This window comes from Plasmodium berghei, assembly GCF_900002375.2.
Source record: "Plasmodium berghei ANKA genome assembly, chromosome: 14".
NCBI lineage: Eukaryota > Apicomplexa > Aconoidasida > Haemosporida > Plasmodiidae > Plasmodium > Plasmodium berghei.
In genome coordinates this window covers 1,041,504-1,067,344 of record NC_036172.2, presented here as the reverse complement: position 1 = coordinate 1,067,344, position 25,841 = coordinate 1,041,504, and the positions used below count along the sequence as shown (strand labels likewise).

Genomic DNA, 25,841 nt, shown 5'->3' with positions numbered 1-25,841 from the left:
CATATCCAATAATTCGCTGATGCACTCCAATTTATAAAAATGATTCATATTAATATTGTCTATATAAATTCATGCATGTGTGTATGTGTAAGCATAAGTATACCTATGTAAGTATACCCATACATGTATAAATATTTATGAGAATATATTCTATTTATTTATATATGGTAATTAATATTATTTAGGTTCCAAACTTTTCTAAAAAAATGTTCTAAATGGATCATATGAATTCCCCCTTTTAAATTCTACAATTTTTTATGACCTTTTAATTCAATTACATTTTAATACAAGTATTTGTTTTTCTCACTTAACAAAAGTTGCGTTGATCTTTTTGTGTCGAAAAAAATGGAAGAAACGATTTCTATAATGGATTTACTTATCATTTTTTTCCCTTTTCTTTTGGATAAAATTTTTGCTGGTGTTAAAAGTTGTATAGCATATCTCAAAGAACAGTTCATGCCTGAAATAAAAATGAATTGGTCAAATTGATATGTAAAAATAAACTAATCATATAATGGATTGATATTTGAATTGTAAAAAAAATATCAAATGATAATATTCATTCTATTATTATTTTCTTGAGCGTACCTATGTCGGATAAATAATTTAAGGCTTCATTTTCAATTTTTATATTTTCAAATTTACATCTTAATTTTAAAACCTTAAATTAGAAGTGTAATAAGTGAAAAAACGAAAAAATATATTGTTTTTGAAAAGAATCAAAATCTAAAATATAAAACATATAAGTATAATGCTCAAAAAAATCTAAAATATATGCATATATTTATATGTTATGTTAATATCAATGTTCTCATACCTGTAATATCTCTTCTTTGTTATATAACATCGTCTTCACAATAATTATTCTATCGAGTAAGTCAACAGGTATTCCGTGTGCAGATATTATGTTTGTGCCTGTTCAAATCAAAATGTATGAGTGTTAGAGTATGTATATACACATATATAAGAAGAATAAACAATTATATTTTGCATACGTGCTTATGTTTCCATAGACTAATTTGTATATAAAACTAGTTATGGCACAAAATAAAAATGAATCAAACCTTTTATATTGCAAATTCCCCTATTTGTTGCTAAAATAACAATGGGCGCTAAATTTGATTCTAGTGTTCGGTTTAAATAAGTGAAACATTCGATATCTAACATATGCACCTGTATATAAGTTGTAAAACAATTATATATATCAAAGTAGGTATTCTAAGAATGTATATCAATTTCATAATATAATTCATTCAATAATATATCCATTTATTTCAAAAAAAATGTGTTACATATATGATAATAAAGTTTATGAAAATTTTTTTTGAGTAATGTACCTCATCAATAAATAAGACACCAGGAACAATTTGTGCAACTCCTTGATCAACATATTTATAAACAATTTTATTTATTTCATTTCGTAATTTATCTGTTATTTCTGTCTTTTTACATTTAGCGTTTTGAAAAAAGTTAAGTATATTATCTTTGGGCTGAACATTAGATATATCTAAATCGTATAATGTAACATTTTGTATGATATTTTTTTTTTTATGAACATTTCCCTTAGGTAAATCAACAAATGTGTCTGTTTCTATATCAAACATATCTTGATACAAACTACACCTACCTACTCTTTTAACTAATCCACTATGTGATTCTATATATATAACATCTTTTTCTTGTATTTTCTCTTTTAATATATTTTCATATATAGAAGAATGTATTTTTATTTTTTTTTGTTCTTTTAATGTTTTCAAAGTAATATGTACATAAGATATTGTCTTTTCGTCATATGTATCATCATAAAAGGGTTCTAATTTTACAACTTCTCCTTCAAATACTTCTTTGATTTCTTTGATTTTTACACCAATACTTTTTCTTATATATTGTGTTAAAATTTCAGTTTTTTTAACCTCACAAGAATATACTTGAGATGCATTAAATATGCAAAAAGGAATAGCCTCTTCGCTAATTTCTTTACTTATTGCAATAGCAATAGCTGTTTTCCCACTTCCACTAGGTCCAGCCAATAATAAGCATTTACAAATATTTTTTTCTTTTATTAAGTTTATAAATATTCCTGCTGCTTCTCTAGCTTTTTTTTGACCAACCATACCTTTGCAATTATATAAATTTTTTATTTTATCTTTACCTTCTTCACCTTCATTACCTGATCTATCAATATTATTATCTCCATTCATATTGCATATTTCATTGTATTGATTGTCATGTATATTTTCGCCATTTGTGAGGTTGCCATCTTTTTCGATTTTTTCATATATCTTTTGAGGTTCATCTAAATCGACATCGTGCACAAATCCGTCCTCATCTAAACCCAAACCGCTAATATGGCTATGGAGACTTATTCGCTCTTTTTCTTTATTGGACTCGATTATATTCATGGGAATAAAGCTATTAAAGGATAAGATAAGATAAATTAATAGATGCAAAAAATAGCAAGAAAAGTGAAAAAATATGTGTTTTTCTAGTATATATTAAAATAAAAAATATTTCCTTTAAATTCGTTTTCTTCTAAGTAGACAAGAACACATGCATTTCACATGCCAGGTATGCATTTATTATCATAAAATGGATAATTCATTTATGTACTTAAACATTAAATTAGTAATAAAAATTAAAAGAGCTTTGTAAAATAAAATAGACCATATTATTATTTTCCTATTTACAAAATAAAGAGTATGAAAAAAAAATTTTTCTTTGCATTCCCGTTAATTTACTATATAATTAAGATATGTCATGTTAATGTTTGATTGCCCTTTGGGAATTTTATTTTAAAATATATATATTATACATTCCTTATTTAAATATTGAATGTGTACACCTTTTTATAGGTGTACTTATTATAACATTTTTTTTCATGTAAAACTTGTGGTCGACAAAAAAAAGGATATTGCACGATATGTATAATATATTCTTATAAAAAGAACCCATTATCGTACTACAATGAATATATTATAATGAGAAAAAACTGCATATATCGGTGCAAAAAAGTATTTTACGGGGAAATAATAATGTTTTTTTTTAGCACAGTAATAGTGTTTTGTCTATGTTATAAGAGTACTAAAATATTCACAATTTTAATAAAAATTACAAATATAAACAAAATTAAATATATATATGCAGTAATAAGCAATTGGAAAACAAAATAATGTAACATATATATTCTCTTTTTAAGCGACATCATCTATGGATAAGAGAACCTTCGTGCGCTTTTTAATATTATAAATATATCCCAAAACTGCGTATGTATATATAAGGAAAGAAAACATTAGCATATATAAAGAATTATGATTAATAGAATATTATTACATTTTTTAATATTACTGTGTAATAACTTTATGTCCTTCGAAAAAAATTTTAACCCGGTAGTGCATAAATTTTCACCTAATATAAGATAATTCAATTTGCACCTAAAAAAAGAGAACAAAACACGAAAAAAAATAAAATATAAAAATACATATTTGAATAATCTAAATCAACAAATATACTTAAGAGGCCAAAATATATACATAAATAGCAGAATATCAGATCTGCATTTAAAAAAAATTTTAAATAAAAAATAAAATTTATACAATACTTATTTCTAAACGATATGTATATTCCATTTTTATTTTTTTACCTTTTAGAATGAACGAAATGTAAAATTACGTATGCTTTAATTAAGTTTTCAAAATAAAAGTAACACATAAACTCATCAAAAAATGCAAAAGTATTGCTTGAAATTTCGTTCGTATTGATTATTTTAAAGTTGTAATGCAACAAATAAGAAGGTATATATTTATTTTGCTTATCATAAATTTTTGTGAAAATATAATTCCGAACTACTTGCTTTCTAAGGCTAAAAAAAAGAGCTAGTTCACTAAAAGAAACGTAATCTTTAAACCTAAAAATGTATCAATTAAAATAGACATAAATACAAATCCACATTATTAATTTCATACGAATCATAGGATAGTAATTATTCCTCTTTAAGAGAACAAAAGGTGATATTATTTTTAATACACTAATAATCCATTATTAATGATATCGAAAAAAGTTGTATATTGTATCAGTTATTAATGTGTTCTACTACTTTATTCGTAAAATTGCATATGTGTATATAATGGATTGTCTTTCTAGATAAACTAATTTATATAGTCTTTTCATATAATACAAAGTAATATACCTATGTAATTATATGTAATACTATTTAATGATATATTTGCCTAAAGAATGCGTTTTGCATATATCATACTTCTTGTAACTCAAAGACAGCATAGATAGAATGTAATATATATCAGGGTGGTAGTTGTATATGCGATAAGCCTTGAATAGCGAATTAAAAGTTTTATTGGGAATATTATTCACAAAATAATAATATGACAATAATATATATGAATGAATATTATTAAAAAATAGTTTATTAAGATTTTTACAATGAACTATAATTTGATGAGCTTTTTGAGTTAACTGTAGGGAGTATATTAAATTAGACAAGGAATAAAAATATAAATCCGAAAAAATATTTGAATAAGTATCAATAATATATTTGTATATTTGTATAGATCTTTCTATTTTATTAAAATACAATAGTAAAGACGCATTGCAAAATAAAAAGTAAATATATTTATTTATTTTTTTTAATTCCTTAGCCAATTTTTTAATACAGCTAATTTTATTTAGCAAATAAGCTGAATTGACAAAAAAGGTTATTACACATGAGTCATATATCTGATCCATTAACAATAATTTACATAAGCTGTAGCACATAGAATAATTACGTTCATAAAAACTTCTTTTTATATTTATTATAATATATATTTTTGAATATAAGAAGACCCTTGGAAAATATTTAGAGAATATATTTTTTGTTAAATATATATATATATCATAGAGTGTTATTTTATTATATATTGAATTGTATAAGATCACTTTTTTAAAAATTAAAATATTAGAATAATTTTTTGTGTGGAACATATCAGTTCCATTAAAAATATTTGATACTTCAAAATCCTTTTTCTCGAAATCACTCATATTTTTTTCAAACTTGTTTTGTTCTATATACTCTCTGCATTGCCTTAATTCCTGAATCGTATTACTTAAAATATAACTATTATCTATTTGATTACTTTCGGTATCGTTGCTGCAATCTTTTTCTAGTATTGTTTTTATATTATTATTATATGTATTTATAAAACTATGGTTTTCAATAACTCGATGTCCATTTCTATACCCATTGGCATTCGATATATTAATTTTATTTAATTTATTATCATAATTAATGGCATTTCCTGACATTCTGCAACTATTTTTACATTTATTTTTATGCTTTGCTTTTGTTACACTTTCAATAAGGAATAGAAAGTGATAAAAAACTTTACTATTGTGAAATTGATACTTAACAGAGTATAAAATAAACAAGAGAAAATATTTTAGCCATTTTACTTTTTTGCTACATTTGGCTAGTAAAATTAAGTATATTTCATCCTTTAAAGATAGTAAAGACAATCCAAATAATTTAAGAATCATTTGAGGATATATTGGGCATTTTAAAAATAATAAAATAGAATATTTTAAAGAATGATTATATAAACCTTTTAATTCATATAAATCAATAATTACCTGCAATAAGTAATAGCAATTATTCTTTATCAATTTTTTTTTATTGAGCTTATTTATAAACCTTACACCCTTATTTAAACAATTTTTGTTTTTTATTTTGAGTAGAGATTTTATTTTTATATAAGCTATGTAATTTATACACTTAATTTTTTGGAAATATTTTTTATTTTTTATCAATTTTATTTGTTTACTTTCTTTGTTTTTATGCTCATAATCTGACTTTTTTTTTTTTACCCTTTGGAAATTTTTACATAAAAATTGCTTTTCATCCGTTGCATTAATATAGCTATCATCAGATATATTTATGGTGTTTATGCAATCATATATTTTATGAATAGGGCTATTCGAATGCATAAATATTTGGTGAATATCGTTATTATGTTTATTATGACCTACTTTTTTTTTATTATAACTTTTTTGTGTGTCTTTTTTGGGGCATGGGAATACCCATAATTTTTTATGTATACGTAGTAAATTCAATAGCTTAACATATTTTTTTTTTAAGAATAACGATTCGATTAAATAAATAAAATTTTTTAAATTAGGTTGCTTGCAGAATAATATCTTACTAATAAATTCCATTTTATTATATAAAAGGTATTTTCGAGAATATATATACATAGTTTCCAAATATGCATAATATACATCATTGTGCTTGTCATTTTGTAGGTGCTCATTTTTTATTTTATCTTTTTCAAAGTTTAATATATTACTATTTTCACAATTCTCACAATTTGTTATTTTTGAATTGTCCCATACTTTGTCTAAATATGAAATTTGATTATTATTATTAATATCTCTTATTGTCTCTTTGTTATTTATATTTTCTATTTTTGCTTTTTCGTCATCTTTACTATATATGTTATTTACTGTATTATTGTTTATTACGTTATTTTGATCTTTACATGTTTTCGAAATTTCAATATCATGTTTATTTTGTTCATAATTTGATTCTTGGGTATTATTTGCACTTTTTGTGCTGTCGACGTTTTTAAAATATCTTAAAATGTTTTCTGTATGCTCAAAAAAAATTCCCTTTTTATTATTTAATTGTTTATCACTTTTTTTTATAGCATGTACTTTGGTCTTAATATTATTATTTATAGGAACATAATTTTTATCAGACACGGTACCGCTTTTATCAAATTCGATTAAAAATTTATCTTTATTAATTTCAGGTTTTTTATTTTTTTCTTTTAAGCCAAATATATTAGATAATTTTATATTCGATTGATCAATGGTTATATAATTATTCCTGCCATTAAACCTTTTTTTTATTTTATTATTACTTACTTTTTTGGCTTTGTTAACATATTTGTATAAATTATTAATAGCAACATTTCTATTTACACTACCAATAGAAAGATTAGATTTAGGAGTATAAAATTCAATTTCCGAATTTTTTTTTTTTTTATTTAAATTTTGCTCCTTTTCCTTCGAAGACATTTTTAATTCATATTGCAACTTTGAAATTTTATTTTTAATTATTTTTTTTATTCTTATCTATAGTATTTAATCATATTGTGTATATATGTCTATATTATGCACACATATGTTCAATATGAATTTTATTTCAATACACAAAAAATTATTATACAAATGGAAAGAATTCATAACTAAAGAAAATTTCAAATAGATTGAGAAAATGCACAAATGCTTGTATTATTAGCATATTCTTATATGCTGGAAATTATATAAAAATGTGTTTATGTAGATATAATAATATATTTTTATTATGAATAATAGTATATACGCATTTTTTTTATTATATAATATGATATATTATATATATTATTTTATTAATTATTTTGATTATGTTTTCATTTCCCGCCCTTTATTTTTAATACATAAAAAAACATTGAACTGCTATAGGAATTTCAATGTATGTATATAAACCAATTTTAGCGTACATTTGGATGATTTCGCTATTTTATTTATTTTTTATTATTGTCTCATGTACATAAATATTTAATTCATTTAGGTAGGTATTTTATATAATATTCTTTATGTGATTATATGTTTCTTACTTTATTTGATTTATTTATTATATATATAATAAAAGTAATGAATTTATACTGCAAAAAATATTACTCATATAACATTATTTCTTTTTTAATTTATATACATATAAATTATATAACATAACTAATAAAAATAAACCGGCATCATATAAAAAGGGAAATATGTTTCTTAGCAATTTACGTATACATTTCATAATTCCGTGTATTAGCAAACATGCATATATATAGTATACATTTGCAGGAATTTATATACTTTATGTGCATAAACACATATTTAGACGATTCGATAATATAATCCGTTACTATAAAAATTGCTGGTAAATTTGAAATAAGCATATATATGTTTACAACGTTCTTATTATTTGTTCCATTCAGGATATAATGAAGTAACAATTTCAACATATTTTGCTTTGGCGTCATCTTTACTTAACCCTTCAAGTGATTTCCATGCTTCGTATTTTTTTTTTTCTTCAAATTTAAAAAAACTTGGGGCGTCAATATTACATGGGCCAAACATACTTTGCTTATAATATTTATATAAGTCCAACTTTGCCTCCATTGAAATTGATTCAGTTTTAGGTAGTGAGTTAACAAAAGAAACACATTTATCAAATAAATCACTCATATTCGCTAAATTTGAGATACTAAAAGTAAAAATATAAAAACATTATGAGCATATATACAAAGTTTTAACGTAAATATATATGAGAATATCAGTTTATAATTTTTTGGGGTGATGTAGAGATTTTTTCATATTATATTTTTACATGATAACTGTAAAATGATGTGGAATATATATACTAAAGAACTACGCTAAAAATGGAAAGTAAACTGCAAAAAGAAAATTACATGATTATATATTTATTCTAATATATATGAATGTATAAATATCCAAATATAATTTTACAATATTTTTACCAAATACCTTATTGTTTGATGAAGAAAAATACTGAAATAGTAATACGTGTTTAAATGTATATTAACTTTTAAAATAAAAGAAATATTATTTTCTGGATAGGAATTTAAAAGAAATACCACAACTTGATATTAGTAAAAAAAATATTAAGATAATGAGTTTTTTATATTTTATAAAACATTAAATATTTTTTACAATATTTTTGCCCGATGAAATACCCAGTATGCAAACATAAAATGAATTTTTTCCTAAAAAAGGTTTATATTCATATAATTTATTATATTATATTCAGGTTTATATGTGTAAAGTGCAATATATCTCGTTAATAATTATTTTTAAGTGTGGAGAGATAAACTATGCTTATTATAACAAAATTTTTCCGTCTATACGATTTTTAATACATACGAGTCATATAGTACGGTTTTATAAGCCCGATATATTACATATATGTTTGTGCTATGAAATATGAGATTTGATTAAGACGGATGTTCTTTTAACTTTTAAATAAAAAAGCAATAATAGCAATTATAATTACAGTAAAACACAATTGCCAATAATTGTTATTATTTTGTGATTTTTTATAAACAATGTTATTTTATAAGAATAATTATAACATATTTTATTTTATCTTTTTTTATAAAGTAATAATATTCATAATATATATATCTTGTATAAAATAATATTCCCAATCAATTTTTACGTAAAAATATAAAAGAATGTGTAGAATATAAAATGTTACAAGCAAGAACAAAAAACAAAAAAATTATTTCATGATATATACAAAAACTGGTGTATATACGTAAAAAAATATAAAATATCAAAAATGGAATACATATAGAAGATATTATTTAATTTCGACATGTAATGTTCTTTTTTTAAGGTATTTATTATACTTATATAATTGTAATTTCTTTGGTGTGTTAACTTTATTTTTTTCTGTCACATATCTTGAGGGTCGTTTCCCTAATTTCCTTGCTTCAGTACATTCAAGAATTATAACTTTTCGATTTTTTTTTTTTCTTGCATATAAGTTTACTACAAAAAAGGAAGAAAATATTACTTTATTTAGTGAGCAACCTTTATTAGGAGCGATCATGAATGTTATTGCTACTTATGAATACATATATATATATATGTGTATATTTTTGTTATCGCTAAACAAACTAATATTCACATAGTAAACGTAAAAACATGAAAGGAATACAATCCTATTTATGCATTATTATATGGGAAAATGGTCAAAAGTGTGCATTTTTGGTATTTTTTTAAATAATATTTTATTAGTGTTGTTACCATTTCTTCTATTTTCTGAACTGATTTTTGGGTAGGGTAATTTTATGCTATTTATATTATTTGGCGTAATAAATTGCTGATAGCATTTTATTGAAATAATAAGTAGAAAAAAAAAAAAATATACTAGTGTGTTACATTTTCTCATATTCTTTATGTATTATCTCAATGTGTATCATGTATTGAACTCCTCTTGATTGTATATACATTTGTATAAGCAAAGGTTTGCTATACAAATCCGATATACGCAATTTCTTATATCTTAATCAGCTGGTTTGTATGTATGAGCATTATATGTATTTATTTAAAGTTTACTATATAAAATACCTCGATAAAATAGTTAGTCATTTAACAAAATAATATTTCAATATATCGTTTGTTCATATTCTATACTCTTTACTACACTCGTGTTTACGTTCTTTGGTAGCTAAAACACACCGATCATTTTACGGAAATAAATATATGCTATATATATCACATTTTTGCATGTTCTATTCTTTTCGTACTATTACAATAAATGTAAAATGCAACATATTAAGCATGCACCTTAGCTCATAAGTCGAAATATGTTTATATCGTATACAATGGGAAAACGAAAATAAGATGAAGAAATATAACAAAATATATTAATTTTTTTTAAAGATAAATTCGTAATAACCAAAAAAATTAAATAATAAAACGAAATTAAAAAAGAATAAACAATAAGAGAAATAAAAATATGTATATTTATATAATTTTTAAACGGAATTGTTTTTTTTTTAAAAGAAGAAAATGTCATGTAATTATGTATACAAATAACCCTCGAATCATAGAGCACATCGCTGAAAAAAATAATTTAAATTGATAAGAAAATTTCCTTTAGTGTTTTTTATCTCTCAAACTAATATATATTATTTATACTTGCATATTTGTAGATATATATGCTCATGAACAAGCTAGCAAGCGCATAACAATATATCCATAGATAGTTTTTTATTTTTCGGTAAATGGTTTTATTAGTAGAAAGTAAGAAAAAACGCTTCGCTCAATAACGTGCAAAATAATAATCTGTTGTTTTTTCATCATAATAATATCGTAAAATATTGTTAAAAATTGTTGAAACAAATTAACAAAATTAATAACGTAATAGATCGATGTGCCAATAGCAAGTTTAAGGATATTAACCTTTCCATCTTAGTTTTTGTACAAATATACTTTATTATAATATGTATATATAAGTTATATAATTTTAAATAGTTATTATATATTCATGGTTGCTGAAAAGTTAAGAGATGTAATATTAAGACCAAGAAAATTGACGGTATTACGTATGCCCATAGTACATAGAAGAAACTATATGAGTAATGATGAAATACTAAAATTTAAAAATAGAAATAATGAAGAAAAATATAATAAAAGAGAATATTCTGAAAAAATAAATAATGAAATAAATAATTTTAAATACTCATATATGAATGAGGATTTGGTGACACCCTTTGATATATACAAATGGTCAGATATTTTAAATACTAATAATGAAAAGTTAATAAGTGATGCAATAAAACACGAAAAGAATGAACAAATGAAAAGAAAAGAAGTCGACGAAGCTGAGGTAGAAGAACCCTTGAGCGCATTGCTCAATATAAACAGAATATTGAAAAGATATGGAATAATAATAAATGAAAATGAAAATGATATTCTTGTTGGAAATGAAATAAAAGCATATTTTCATAATTTTTTAAACATATTAGAAACAAACTTTGAAAATAATGATTTAATAAAAAATGTAATAAAAGAAGTAAAAAAAAATGAGTCTCATATATTTTATTATATATATAAAAACTTTATGATTATACATGGATTGCCATTAAAATGTTTTTGGAAATATGATAATATTGAAAATCAGTACAATATTAGTAATAAACATAACCAATTTAATGAAAATGGTGAAACATTTGAAAATGAATATTTGTTTCAAAATGTAGACATTAATAAAATTGATTCACTACTAAACGAAGATAGGTTGGATAATATAATGAAAAAAAATATGGATTCTAATACCCAAGATTTCAAACATGATCAAACATTAAAAAATAATAGCATAAGAAATACAGATAGCGTTGACCATCATTTTCAAAATTCTTCTGGCACATTTTCTACCAAATACAAATTTAGCTATCCATTCTTCACTAATATAACTAGCATAGAACCGGAGAATACAAACTCAACAAATGATAATATATATGAACCTAATAATGGTAGTAATTATAATATAAAACGGAGTAACAATCAAAAATTAACACAAACTTATGAATATAATGTTGCAAATAATTTTGGATTTTACAGAGATAGGAAACACCTAAGTACTATCTCTTCACACAATAATATAAATTATGAAACTCCCGCCACCAAAAAAGATAATTATGTGAATCCAAATGATAGAAAAAAATATATCAAGAAAAATGATGCAAATGAAAAAGAGGATGCACGTCCTTCTACTCCAATTGATGGCAAAGTAAATGAAAAAAGTTGTGATACATACCTGTTTGACAAAAAAATCCCAAATGGAGCTTATGAAGAATTAAATGAAAATAATGAAGAAACAGTTGACAACCCCAAAGGGCATTTCATGGTTGATGAAACAAATTTCAATTACAATATTAGCATTCTGAATAACAAAATAAAAAATAATGAAAAAAATGAGATAACATATTTTCGAGTAAGTGAGGTCCCAGTTTCACCTTTAAGTAGAGCTAAAGTATTTGGCAAAGTATTTTTTGATATTGCGAAAAATACTAGCATTGAATATATAAAAAAAAAAATTATTTCAAATGAAATAAATAATAACCAAAGAGATTTGGTTATTAACGAAAAGAACGCTGAAATATTGGCTAATGGATTGAGTAAAATGAGGGGAGTAGTTTTAAAATTAGGACAAATGATAAGTTTGCAAGATGAATGCTTATCCCCAATATTAATAAAAGCATTAAAAATGGTTAGCAATTCAGCTGATATAATGCCAAAAGATCAATTAATAAAAGTTTTAAAAAGTGAATTAGGTGAAAATTATGAAAGTAAATTTGATTATTTTGATTATAAGCCATTTTCAAGTGCATCCATAGGACAAGTACATGAAGGTGTCATAAATAATAAAAAGGTTGCGATTAAAATTCAATACCCAGGTGTATATGAATCCATAGATAGTGATATAAAAAATTTGCTATTTATAAACCAATATACTAATTTAATATTAAAAAATTTATATATTGAAAATATTTGTAAAGAAATAAGAAAAGAATTAATATGCGAATGTGATTATATTAATGAAGCAAAATATTATGTACTTTTTAAAAATGTTTTTCAAAAAAGCAAATATTTTTATGTGCCAAATGTTTATTCTGAATATGTAACAAAAAGAGTTTTAGTAACATCTTACGTTGAAGGTATATCATTAGAAAAAGTAGCAGAAAGCTACCCACAGCCTATTAGAGACTCCATAGGTCAAAGAATATTATATCTTTGTTTACACGAATTGTTTGTTTTAAAAATTATGAATACAGATCCTAACTTAGGCAATTTTATATATAATCCAGAAGAGGATAAATTATGTCTAATTGATTTTGGAGCTACAAGATCATATAAAAATGAATTTGTTGATCAATATTTAAGACTTGTAAAATCATCCGTCGAAGAAAATGAAGACAAAATTTATCATTATTCATATATGCTTAACTTTTTTATTGGCCAAGAAAATGAAGATATGAAATCATCTCATATTAAATCAGTCATATTAGTTGGAGAGCCATTTAAATCTAAAGTATATGATTTTGGTAATAATGATTTAGCTAAAAATATATATACATTATTACCCAGAATTATATATAATAGATTAGTCCCCCCACGGTCAGAAATCTATACGCTTCACAGAAAATTATCAGGTTCCTATTTGATATGTATGAAGCTAAAGGCCAGGGTTAATGCCGCCGATATTTTTAATTCTATCTACAACAATTATGTTTTTTCAGTTAAGGACACATACTCAAAAAAATCATAAACACCCCTTTTTTTGTGTGCGCATTTTTTTTAAATTTGTACTAATTAATTTGCTTTATATAAAGTTAAGCTAATATTTGTTATATTTCATGTGTTTATATGTAAACAATATGAAACTGGTAAATATTTGCTCATGTATAATGAAAAAAAATATATGTATATTTTTATATAAAAAATGAGAATACTTAGATACTCCAAAAAATAAAACTATATCATTTGGATATCATATAAAAAATATATGTATGTATTATACATCAATATCACTACCTTATTTATGAATATAAACAAAGATGAATGTATAAATACCATTTTTGCATTTATTTTAAATGCGGCGCAAATATTTGATTTATATATACATTTTTTTATAAGGATGAATATACATTTGAAAATCGTTTCAGTATCCTATTAATTAAAAATCATTTTAAAAAAGAGAGCGAATAAAAAACAACTATTTAAACAATATATATTAAAAAATGTAGGAAATGTTGCCGTATAAAAAATGTAATTCATATTTTTTCTTAGAACAAAAAAACTAAGGAAAATATATAAAAAAATAAAAAATTATATATAATCGGAGGCTATAACGTCACGTAGACGCTTATACTAAATAAATAGTGAGTAAAAAAATAATAATATAATAGATATAATAATTATGATAAAGAAATGAATAATTGTACATATGTTAAAAGACATATTATCATTAAATTATATTATTGTTTCTTATAAAATGAAAAATACGAAATTTGAATTATCATTTCCCATCTTCGGTACTGATCATCAGGATATATAAAAGCATTTAATAAATATATTAAAAATGTAAAGATATGCACATATATGTAATATACGTATACCTTTTTTAGGATTAAAAAATATTGTAAAAAACTGCTATTTTGGTATATATTAAATACAGAGATAACTTATAAGAAAATACAAATGATATAATAAATTTTTTTTTTTTGATTTGCTCAGATTTAATTGTTATTTTTTAATTTATCTGATAAATAGATGGCTTGTACTGTTATATCATCGACAATATTCTCCTCTTCACTTAACCAACGATCCCAAGATTCTTTCGCTAGGTTCTCCGCAGCATCTTGAACCTTTCATAAGAAAAAAAAACATTTTGAAAGCATATGCAAGCAATTAAAGAAAACTGTATGCAAATTAAAAGTTTTAAGAATGAAAAGGATTTTTTTTCCATTTCAACTACTTTATCATAGCCATATTCATAAATCATATTAACGGCTTCCTCTGACGATATAAACTCCCATACTCCATCACTACAAATTAAAACAAGAACATCTTCATCGTCGTTTATATTAACTTCCATAAAATCGGGCTCCGAGATTATTCCTATTTGATGTCCTAACGTGTCTCCAATAGCCCTAATATTTAGGGGAAATAAAATGAAATAATAAATAAATGAACATGCGTATAAAATTTCATTTAAATATATGAAACCATAAAGATAATTTAACACACAATACACATATCCAAATTCTGTGATGAAAAGTAGTAAGACAAGCTCACATACATGTGTATGCATTATATGCATGTCAACATATGAATGCTAATACATAGATTTAGAAAGTGAATTGTCTTCGTGGGTATTATTACCGTGACATTGCCAATCCTGGGTAAAATTTATTTTTCAAAAAAACACGATAAGGTATGTCTCCTTCTAATTTCAAAACTTGGCCCCCTGATTTTATGATTCTTTTTTTTTCACCTTCAGAATTAGGTTTATGATCTTTAGTTAGCTCTACAGCATCTATTTTGTTTGAAGAACCCTTTTTCTTTTTTCCTAAAACAGCTCTCGAATCTCCGACATACGCTACATATAATTTTTTTTCTTTAAACAAATGAACTATTATTGTTGCTGTTGTACCACTCATTGTACTATCAAAAAATGGTTTATTATTTTTTTTTTTATTATTTAATTTTTTTTTTTCATTTACATATTCATTTGAATCACCACTTTCGCTATTTTGTTCATTATTCTCATCATAAAAATCATTGTCTTTATCACTGTTGATATTATCATCATAATTGTCACTATATACGTTGTCATTGCTTTTAAAATGATCATAACTTTCTAAATATGAATTATTATCGTTATCTGACTCACTTGGGATATTCTTAGTATGAGAATCTAATTGAGTGCTGGTAACTTCATTAACTTTATGTTTGACAATATTACTAGAACTTTTCATACCACCATTTACAATTGATTCTAGATAAAGATTTGTTCCTCTTTCAATATTTTCATGAATACTTAAAAAAGCATTGGTAAAAACTTTCTTAGGATTTGTTAAAAGTTGTTCATCTCTTATAATCATGTATGGTAATTCCTTTTGTACATAATTTGAAACATCATGACCATATGGGCCATGCCCATCAAAAATGGCATATAAAGCTAAATTTTCCATTGTTATAATAATAAAATCATCTTGATTGGGGCTTTCAGGCTTTAACCCTTTTCTACAAACATATCCAATACCATTTTCATGTAATTTATCAACAGATCCTTTAATTTTTACGCATTTTTTTTCAAAGTCTTCTTGAAAATGTGATGCTTGCACCCCTGCAATAGATGATCGTTTTTTTATTTTGCTTTTTTTCACATCAATTTTTTTTTCTTCTTCATATTCTTGAGTTTCTTTTTTATTACTAAAGCCTATGCTACTTTTTGATCCCTCTTTAAATTTGTACTCATTTTCCTTAAGTTCTTTAATACTTCTTTTTATTTCATCAGTATCATTTGGTAATTCGCTTTTAGTGCTGATAGACAATCTTCTTCTTGTATTTTTGCGATCTCTAACTGTGTAAGAAAAAAAAAAATAATAAATAAAAAAAAATTTTTAAATAAAATAAATATAAACAAGGTAATATCAGTATTGAAAATGACTGTTTATAGAAATGTATATAGACAATTAGCCGAAGCTTGTAAAATCGAAATGCTAAATAAAACATCAACAAGGGGAACAATAAATCAATTTAGAGCTATTATGCTAATAAACGAAAAATATATTTAAAAAAAATAGAGGTAGTCATTTGTATTATATATGTATGTATCTGCATCTTTATGAAATGACTATCTCTACACACATATAAATCGCTTTCTCATTTTTTAGGTTTTTTTTCAAAATGTTAAAAGAGGGTAAATGCTATTGAACTAATGAAATGTGGTTCATATCTTTTGTCATATATGTTTAAGTACTCCGCATCCATGCGCATTTGCACACATATGCAAATTGTTTATTATATATGCAATTATATAAGGATGTATATATATTATAATGCCCATATATATCGTTATACAAAAAATATTATTATAATAATGATGGAATATCTATTTTATGGTTTAAATTCTGAATAGGGCAATTCCATGATAAATTATGGCATCATTTTCAATTACGCAATTAAAATGAAATACACATATCCAGGCTTGTCAACATGTAACTTATATATGCACACGCATATGAATATATACGTATATTATAGAAACTATGAATATGCAAATGTACGTTTTAAAAGATGTATTATGTTTATATTACCATATTTTTTTTTTAATAAAGAGGTGCATGTACCCATGTCTTTATTGAGAATAATCAAGAAAAATAAACATTGTAATAATCAATATTCCATATGTTTATGTTCCTTAAATTAATAATAATAAAAAAAATTATATACAAGGAATATTCATTTATAAACTATATATATAATACATGAAATAATGCAATACAAGTATTAGTTAAACCTACAAGGTTTGCAATTGGATAATTTAAATAAGAAATAGTATAAATCGTAAAAATATTTTAAATTAAAAAAAAAGTAAATTATTGGAAATAAAAGAATAAGATAAATGTAATAGAAATAGAAACAAAATAATAGTAGAAGAAATAGAAATAAAAACTAGAAGCGAACTCTAGAATAAAAAACAAAAATATACCTAAAACAATTAAAGAAATAAATATTAACATGCGTGAAATATTGCAACCTTATAATTAAATGACAAGTTAAAATAAAATATAAGGGTATATGAAATATGAAGTAAATTAAAAGAAAATATAATAAAAAATAATAATTTATCAATATTACTAAAGTTATGTTAAAATGAGAGCAAAAAAATATATAATAAAATAACAAAAAATGGATAATATTAATGTATTATGAAACAAGTGTTTATACAGTATGTGTATATATATGCTTATAGTCAAAATAAATCAAATCATGGGCTTGTTATATTTGTGTGTAAAATGTACATATGGCTACAATAAATGGGAATTTTGTACATTAATAAAATTAGCATATTGTATCACTTAAAATTAAAAATTACATTCATTAATTTAAACATATTTAAGAAAACTATCAAAATGCAAAAATTCAGTGTACAATAATTATCAATGTTCCGTTGTATGTGCTAATGCATATGAAGATATAGAAATTAAGTATATATATATGTATCATCATCCATGAATATGTATATATACATTTTTGTGTATGAATATATTTATATACCTATATTTAAATATGTCCTTTTTTTATCATGCTTATTATTTAATGACTTATCTATAGTCTTATCATCTGGTTTATATTTAATGTTGCTTTTTATCATATTTTGTACTAAAAATTTTAATTTATAAAACTGTAAAAATTATATATATTATTATTCCGCTTTCGGAAATATATAAAGAGAATCTAATGGTATCTTTGAATAGAAAATTACTGATTATTCTAAATGTGTCATTAAAATATTACATATATGCATACATATATTATTATACGTAAAATATAGAAAGGGATGTGTACGTCAAAATAATATATGTACTCAAATATGCATTCACAAATAATAATAGTGATAATATTATTTAATTAACATAAAGCTTATTAAAACTATGATTTCAAAAAATAAAATTTGGAAGTACATATAATACAGACTCAATAATGTTAATAATTACATAACCTTCGGTCTAATCTTAGAATATATTTGTGTTAGCTCTCTTGCCTTTTTTTTCGCTCTATATATGTATCCGTGTAATCATCAATTTGTATGCATAATATACTCAATCTATATACATATCCTTTTACTACACCATGAAAAGTAATAAATATGTGCATATATATACATTTAAATAGATAATCTATTAACCACAGGATGAATGTTGATTATATATTAATGGATAATTTGACCATTATTCAAATGATAAAAAAAATAATATATGTTTTTGCGCATAAGTTATAATATTTTTAACTTCCATAAGTACTTATATCTATAATATGCAGAAATGTGTATATATTTAGCATATGATAGTACACGTTTATTTTTTATTTCCTATTAATAATATATATTTATTATTTACATATATTTGCTTATCGTTGTTAATGCAATAAATATATTAATAAATAGATATGATTATGTATCCCTCTTTATTTTGGTATATATTTTTTATGTAGTAAAAAGAGTCTCAATTTCATGCAAGTTTTTTATTGCATAAAATATCAAAATTTAAGAAGTGAGTAACGAATGAACTATGGATATTTTACGTACATACATATATACATTTGTGTGCATATATTGTGTGTGATAGAATAATAAAATACGAAATTTGGACATCAAAAATGTATAATACCTAAAAAAATGAATACTCTTTTAAATAGTATTAATATAATGATGCATGTGATTTTTAATTTCCAAAAAACTAAGTTTTAAATAGTACATATCGTTAAGTATAAAGAGATAACTATTTATGCGCTTTTTTAATTTTCCTTTGAAATTTATAGCATCACCTAATATTTTTAATTAAAAAAGGGTTATTAGCTTTTACTTTAATTCTATTATCATTATTTGTTTTTTAATTTATTTTATAATGATATGTGTATTATAAAGATAACTATAGTGAATAATGTTTTCAATTCTGCATATATATTAAGACCATCACATAATTATTGAGTTTGTCTTTTCTTATATTAGCACACTTTGAACGGCGAAACGACTGAATATTAATTTGTGAAATCAGCAGAAAATGAAGATATAAAAAGAAATGTCTATGCTTATTATCAATATTGTGTATGTATATATATAATTGTGCATTCTCTCATGAAAAAAAATTTATAGAACTTAATAAAAGCCATCAATTTTCAATATACCATTTAAAATGGCATAGATATACATATATATAACCTTTATTTTTTAAAACAAATTATCTACATGAGAATATTTATAAAAAAAAAAAATTATACTTTATGATGTTATCCGAATTTGTCAAAAACATGATGTGACCCCCCATAAAAATATCCTTATTAAATGCGAAAATAAAAATAACTAAAACATTGTGTACATACATATAATGATATGGGAAAATTATGCATTTAAACAAAGTGCACATCTAATTTTCTATATTTTATATTTTTTTGTGTTCTTAAATATGCTAAAAAATTTTAAATATGGAATAACACATTTATACCAATTGATTGTTCTCCTTTTTATTTTATAAAAACAAATTATTAATATTACTATTATGATTATCGCTCTCAACAATTAATAGTAATATTATTGTTAATATTATGACCATTAATAATTTTTTTTATTATTTTTATTTTATGATTATTTTCGTCAATTTAGATTCATGTTATGTATAAAGGTTAATTCTTTATGCGATGATTATATGTGCATAAGGATACATACAAACAAAAAAACAGAATATAATATATATAATAGGGTAACATGAATATTTTTATGTTAAATTTTTAATATTTTTCTATTTATCTAAAAATATAGCGAATGATTATTATAATATATTGAAGAGAATAAATGCTATATTTTGCTATATATTGCAATATGGAAAACATATATATTTAAATCATTCTACGCTTTATTAACTCATTTTTTAACAGTATAGTAATATTACTATTACTATTTATTGTTATTTTATTATATTTAAAATGTTTTTAAATATAATAAAGTATTCTGGTTTTGTTTATTTTAATATTTTTTTATTTTATACCTTTTTTTGAACAATGAAAACAAAAGGCAGATTATTGTTATACATAAATTATGCAAAATATGCGATAAAGGCATGCTTTAAGATTATTATAAATCATATAAAAGACATACGAGAAGAAATAAATGTAAAATCATTTAGCAAATACAAATATAATTTTCTTTTTGAATTCATTGGTTCATTTATTTTTGTTTTTTTAATATCTGTTTATATGTTAAATTCTAATCAAAATGAAGAATATATAATTAAACACCTTAATCAAATTAACCCTTACAAAAAAAATGATATATTTATAAATGAAGTCAATATACACAATAATGATATCAACGGGTCTGAAGATATCAGAAATGCTAGTGGCATCAAAAATATAAATTCCATAAATGATGTAAAAATGTATGAGGCAAGGGCATTGTTGAATCAAGGAAATAAACAATTAAAAGAACAAAATGACACAATCTTTGAAAAAAATAAAATTAATAATACCGAAAAAATAGAGAATAGTATAAGTGAGGAAAAAGAACAAACAATCCCAAATACCAATGAAGATAGTACAACTATTGTTAATGATAATAAAAGGGAAGAGGATGAAGTTACCAATATTGGCGAAAAAAATGACAAAATAAATGAAGCCGCATATATAATTTCTCTCCCCAAAGATTCTAATAAAGAAAAACTCACGAAAGACATCGATGAAGTAATATTTAAAGATAAAGTAAACGAATATAGCAAAATAAAATTAGATGATATTAATAATATGGATTTAAAAAAATTCGATGACATAAAGATATTAAAAGATAGTAGCAATAAAAATAATAGTAACCATGCAATATATTCCTTTTTTGGATGTTTAATATATGTATTATTTATTATACTTGGAGCGCACATAAATCCTGCATATACATATGCCTTATGGCTAATTGAACCACAAAAATATGGATTTGTAATTACAACATTATATGCTACTTTTCAATATATCGGTGGAATACTAGCTAGTATTTTATGTGCCCATATATATGGGAGTATATTCATTTATTCTTTATTACCAAGAAAACATATTATGAAAACTTTTTTATGTGAGTTTGTATCAACATTTTTATTAACAATATTATTACTAAGCTTTTATAATTATAAAAAATTATTTAAGGAAGAAAATCAAAATGAAGAAGAGTTTTCTTTTAACAAAGAAAAAATAAAAAATATGTCATCGTTATACTCATCACATTCCTTTGAAGATATTTACGAATATGATATATTTAGTACATATAGCACCAACAGCACTAATAACAATAAATATAAAAAGTTATTTATTTATTTTGATAATAAATATATAAAATATATAATAAATCATATATTTTACTTATTATTTATTTTCTTCTCGCTATTATTTTTTGTTTTTGTCACAAATACCACATTAAACCCAATGTTTTCTACTTCTACTTTATGCACATATTTATATTTTAAATATGTCCAATCTAATAATTCTTTTAATTTCTTCTCGATATTCTTCTCGTTTTTAAGTTTGGGAAAAATAATACAAATAATAATTTTCTATATCAAGTCTCTGCCTCTATGGATTGGGCCATATGCTGGATCAGCTTGTGCGACATTTTTTATGAAGCTCTTTAAAGATAACAATGAAGAAATCGTTAATGTAATTGATACTAATGTATACAGCCATAATCGAACAAAGGAAAAAATGCCTTTGATAAATACAAATAATATGAACCATAATGCATATCTTGAAGAATACAACGATCATATTTGTTATAATTCAAATAATTATTTAAACTATAAAATTTTTTAATTGTCGCATTCTTTTAAAGCGAATGATAATATTTTCCTTTTCTTCTTCCTATAATGCCACCTTTTTCTTGTCATTATATTTTGATTAATTTTGATTTTCTCTATGTACATACATATGTGGTTTGTATATGAATTTTTTTTATCGCTTTTCCGTGTAATAATTACACGAAATATTCGAATAATATATTAATGTGCATTTATATGCTCACGTTTTAGTTCCAATATGTTGTTGTTATTATGTTTCATTAACCTTTTTTTTGTGTTGTTTTTCATGTTACTTCAATAATTAAAATTTGTTGAATATATAATATACATTAATAGCGTAAGCTATTTATAATTAACTATTTTAATGTATGCAAAAATTTTATTAAAATAACTGTAACATTGTCCTAAAGTGGGAAAAAAATAAAAAGTAAAAATAAATTTAATTATATGATCACTTTGAATTGCAAACATGTGACCTATATCTTTAGGTGTGTGTTAAGGAAAATAGTGAGCATTGTTTAATTTCCATGTTTCATTAGCATACTATTTATTAAGTGAATAATCACTCAGTGATAATAGTAGGAATATTTTTATGTATTATGTATATAAAAATGTGCATGCCATTATATATATATATATATAAGTACAATAAAAAAACAACAAATACACAGACTGTATTCACCATTTTATACCTGTGATTTTTTGTCTATAATAGCATGTTCAACCATATTTTTGCATATGGTTTTTGCATCGAAAACTGCTTTCTTCTTTTCCACATTTACTAGTCTCTCTTCCTAAAGGGGAGAAATTATAAAATAATATATAAGTGTGGAGCAAGGAATAATGAATATTAGTAATAATATTATTATCCTCGTGAATCCATTATTTTCTTGGGTTTACCTTTTTTGACAAGGCCACAATTTCGTTTGTTACATGGTTAATGTCAACGAACCTGAAAAAACCGTCTGTACCTAAAAGTATAAAATTATCATCCGACGTTATTTTAAACTTTTTAAATGTTCCTGTACATAATAATCCATATTTCTTCAACCTACAATTAGCATTTCATATTGGGTAAAAATACATAATAGTAAATAAAGTGATATAATAAAATAGTTAGTAAAAAATAACATGTTAATTTATATTATATTTTGGATAATTCGATTTTTAACTAACGGAAAATCACCAAAAGCTCGTGTTACGTCGATTATATCATTTATTCTTCCGTTCTCTATCGTTCCACCATGCTTCATTATTCTTTCCTTTTCTGATAAAACCCATGGTTTGTGAATATCCACAAGATCTATAGCTATATTAAAAGCAAAAGGGTATATAACACAAAATGAAGTTATGCAAATTTTAATCATAATTTCTCATATTGTTATATAACAAGCATACTATATAATTCGTTTAATTCTTTTTCATTGCTTCATACCTCTATGCGTATTATTTAAGTATCTACATAAATACGCAAAGGAATCCCCTATATTAGCTATATATGCAAAATCGTTCTTTATAAGAATAATAACGCATGTTGCTCCATCTAAAATGTGTGGTGTATAAACAAATGAATATTATAAATATATTTGTTGTGTGACTATTTAATTTTAAGAATTAAATAAATTTAATGTAAACGGTAATTTATAATTTAAGTAAAAACTTGTGTATATTTTAGTTTAACATTTTAACCTTTACACCCTGGATATTCTAAAGATAAATTTTCATCAATTTTTTTACAAGCACTATTAACACCCTAAAGAATCACATTGTCATAAGAAAAATATCGTACATGTGTATTTTCTACAATATGCATATATGACTGATATAACAATCAGTCGTTCATATTATCAAGCAAAATAAAATATGATTAAATATATTGTTTTTTTTTGTCTTTTTAATGTTCTTATATTAGCATAAAAAATAAAACTTATAAAGATCAAAAAATATATATTGGAATATTTACAATTCTTATAAAGTGGTCAGGTATTGGAAGTGTATCATCATATGTTTCTTGAATTTTTGTAAAACTATTTGACAATTCTTGTGCTAAATTTTTTTTTAAAAAATTTGCAGTATTTTTTCCGTTATGCCCATCAATAAGACAAAAACAACTGAAATCAAGTATAATAAAATCATATAAAATTAAATAAATATAAAACTGGAGGATTATACAAATCAAGATGATAAATATTAACAAAGCAAAAATAATATCAATAAATCATTAATAGTCAAAGAAAAAGAAAATATATCCCATAAAATTCAGAGCCGCAATTATTAGGGGTAAAAACATATTATGTTACATGGGAATAAATATATAATTTGCGGATGTATTACGAAAAATTAAAATTAGGGTGTAAGCTTTTGTTATAGACATTCAAATTTTCACAAATGAAAAACTCATCTTCAAAAGTTTTTTTTATTCCTTTTTCTCCATAGCCATCACTTACGATAGTGTAATTCTCTGAAAATAATATATAAATAGGCATACATAATATATATATATATATATACGCATCCAATTTATGCAACGCGAAATAATAAAAATCAAAGATGTTTCACCATATTAATTCTGTATAATAATTGTAAATTTTTTTTATTACTCATAGATATAACATGTGCCCCATTAACTATTGGCATTTTAATAACACAAAAAAACAAAACAAAATTATAATTTTATATCACTAAAAAAATATAATTTGATTAAACTACAAATTGTTAATGCTTATAGTTTTTTTCGAAACACTGGTATATTATATTATAAAATCATCTTACGCCCATATTGTATGCATGATCACATTTCGAATTGTACTTTAAATCATTTACCTACACTATATTTATATAATTGATTTCATGCTTTATATTATTTATCATTATTTTTTAACCAATAAATAAATTATCTCGTAAAAATGAAAAGGCACATAAACTCGCCATTATTATTATATTTTTTGTTTTCTTTTTTATATAATATTATACAACATATAATTTACATATATTTGTAGAGAAAACTGTACTTTTGATTTTTACAATAGATTTAAATTGTGGTTTTTAAAACTTATAATAATTTTTTGTTCGTTTTTTTATTAAAGCCAAAAGTAAAAAAATAAAAATTATATAACATGTGTGGAAGGGCAGCAGCACTTGTATATTGAGTTTGATATATATACCCAC

The 25,841-nt window shown here is 23.0% G+C and overlaps 8 protein-coding genes across 8 annotated transcripts; 2 read left to right on the top strand and 6 right to left on the bottom strand.

Annotated features, from left to right (window-relative positions):
- Window positions 1-281: 281 nt before the first annotated feature.
- Window positions 282-2,402, bottom strand: PBANKA_1427700 (RuvB-like helicase 1, putative; the record flags this gene model as incomplete). Its single annotated transcript, XM_034567622.1, has 5 exons — window positions 282-460; window positions 589-661; window positions 818-915; window positions 1,065-1,173; window positions 1,338-2,402. The coding sequence occupies 5 exons, from the start codon at window positions 2,400-2,402 to the stop codon at window positions 282-284; spliced, it is 1,524 nt and encodes a 507-aa protein (XP_034424100.1).
- A 789-nt stretch (window positions 2,403-3,191) lies between these two features.
- On the bottom strand, window positions 3,192-7,068 carry PBANKA_1427600 (conserved Plasmodium protein, unknown function; the record flags this gene model as incomplete). Its single annotated transcript, XM_034567621.1, has 4 exons — window positions 3,192-3,259; window positions 3,346-3,431; window positions 3,641-3,904; window positions 4,256-7,068. 4 exons carry the CDS (start codon window positions 7,066-7,068, stop codon window positions 3,192-3,194), a joined length of 3,231 nt encoding a protein of 1,076 aa, XP_034424099.1.
- Window positions 7,069-8,001: 933 nt separating this feature from the next.
- On the bottom strand, window positions 8,002-8,268 carry PBANKA_1427500 (acyl-CoA binding protein, putative; the record flags this gene model as incomplete). The annotated part of the gene is made up of 1 exon (XM_034567620.1): window positions 8,002-8,268. The coding sequence occupies one exon, from the start codon at window positions 8,266-8,268 to the stop codon at window positions 8,002-8,004; it is 267 nt and encodes an 88-aa protein (XP_034424098.1).
- Window positions 8,269-9,403: 1,135 nt separating this feature from the next.
- Window positions 9,404-9,997, bottom strand: PBANKA_1427400 (apicoplast ribosomal protein L33 precursor, putative; the record flags this gene model as incomplete). Its single annotated transcript, XM_034567617.1, has 2 exons — window positions 9,404-9,594; window positions 9,853-9,997. 2 exons carry the CDS (start codon window positions 9,995-9,997, stop codon window positions 9,404-9,406), a joined length of 336 nt encoding a protein of 111 aa, XP_034424097.1.
- A 1,101-nt stretch (window positions 9,998-11,098) lies between these two features.
- On the top strand, window positions 11,099-13,882 carry PBANKA_1427300 (ABC1 family, putative; the record flags this gene model as incomplete). Its single annotated transcript, XM_034567616.1, has 1 exon — window positions 11,099-13,882. One exon carries the CDS (start codon window positions 11,099-11,101, stop codon window positions 13,880-13,882), a length of 2,784 nt encoding a protein of 927 aa, XP_034424096.1.
- A 970-nt stretch (window positions 13,883-14,852) lies between these two features.
- PBANKA_1427200 (protein phosphatase PPM5) lies at window positions 14,853-17,475 on the bottom strand (the record flags this gene model as incomplete). The annotated part of the gene is made up of 4 exons (XM_034567615.1): window positions 14,853-14,981; window positions 15,092-15,266; window positions 15,499-16,702; window positions 17,439-17,475. 4 exons carry the CDS (start codon window positions 17,473-17,475, stop codon window positions 14,853-14,855), a joined length of 1,545 nt encoding a protein of 514 aa, XP_034424095.1.
- Window positions 17,476-20,901: 3,426 nt separating this feature from the next.
- On the top strand, window positions 20,902-22,689 carry PBANKA_1427100 (aquaporin, putative; the record flags this gene model as incomplete). Its single annotated transcript, XM_034567614.1, has 1 exon — window positions 20,902-22,689. One exon carries the CDS (start codon window positions 20,902-20,904, stop codon window positions 22,687-22,689), a length of 1,788 nt encoding a protein of 595 aa, XP_034424094.1.
- A 340-nt stretch (window positions 22,690-23,029) lies between these two features.
- On the bottom strand, window positions 23,030-25,310 carry PBANKA_1427000 (protein phosphatase PPM7; the record flags this gene model as incomplete). Its single annotated transcript, XM_034567613.1, has 9 exons — window positions 23,030-23,077; window positions 23,366-23,467; window positions 23,574-23,724; window positions 23,850-23,982; window positions 24,109-24,216; window positions 24,363-24,426; window positions 24,637-24,784; window positions 25,008-25,134; window positions 25,274-25,310. 9 exons carry the CDS (start codon window positions 25,308-25,310, stop codon window positions 23,030-23,032), a joined length of 918 nt encoding a protein of 305 aa, XP_034424093.1.
- Window positions 25,311-25,841: the final 531 nt, after the last annotated feature.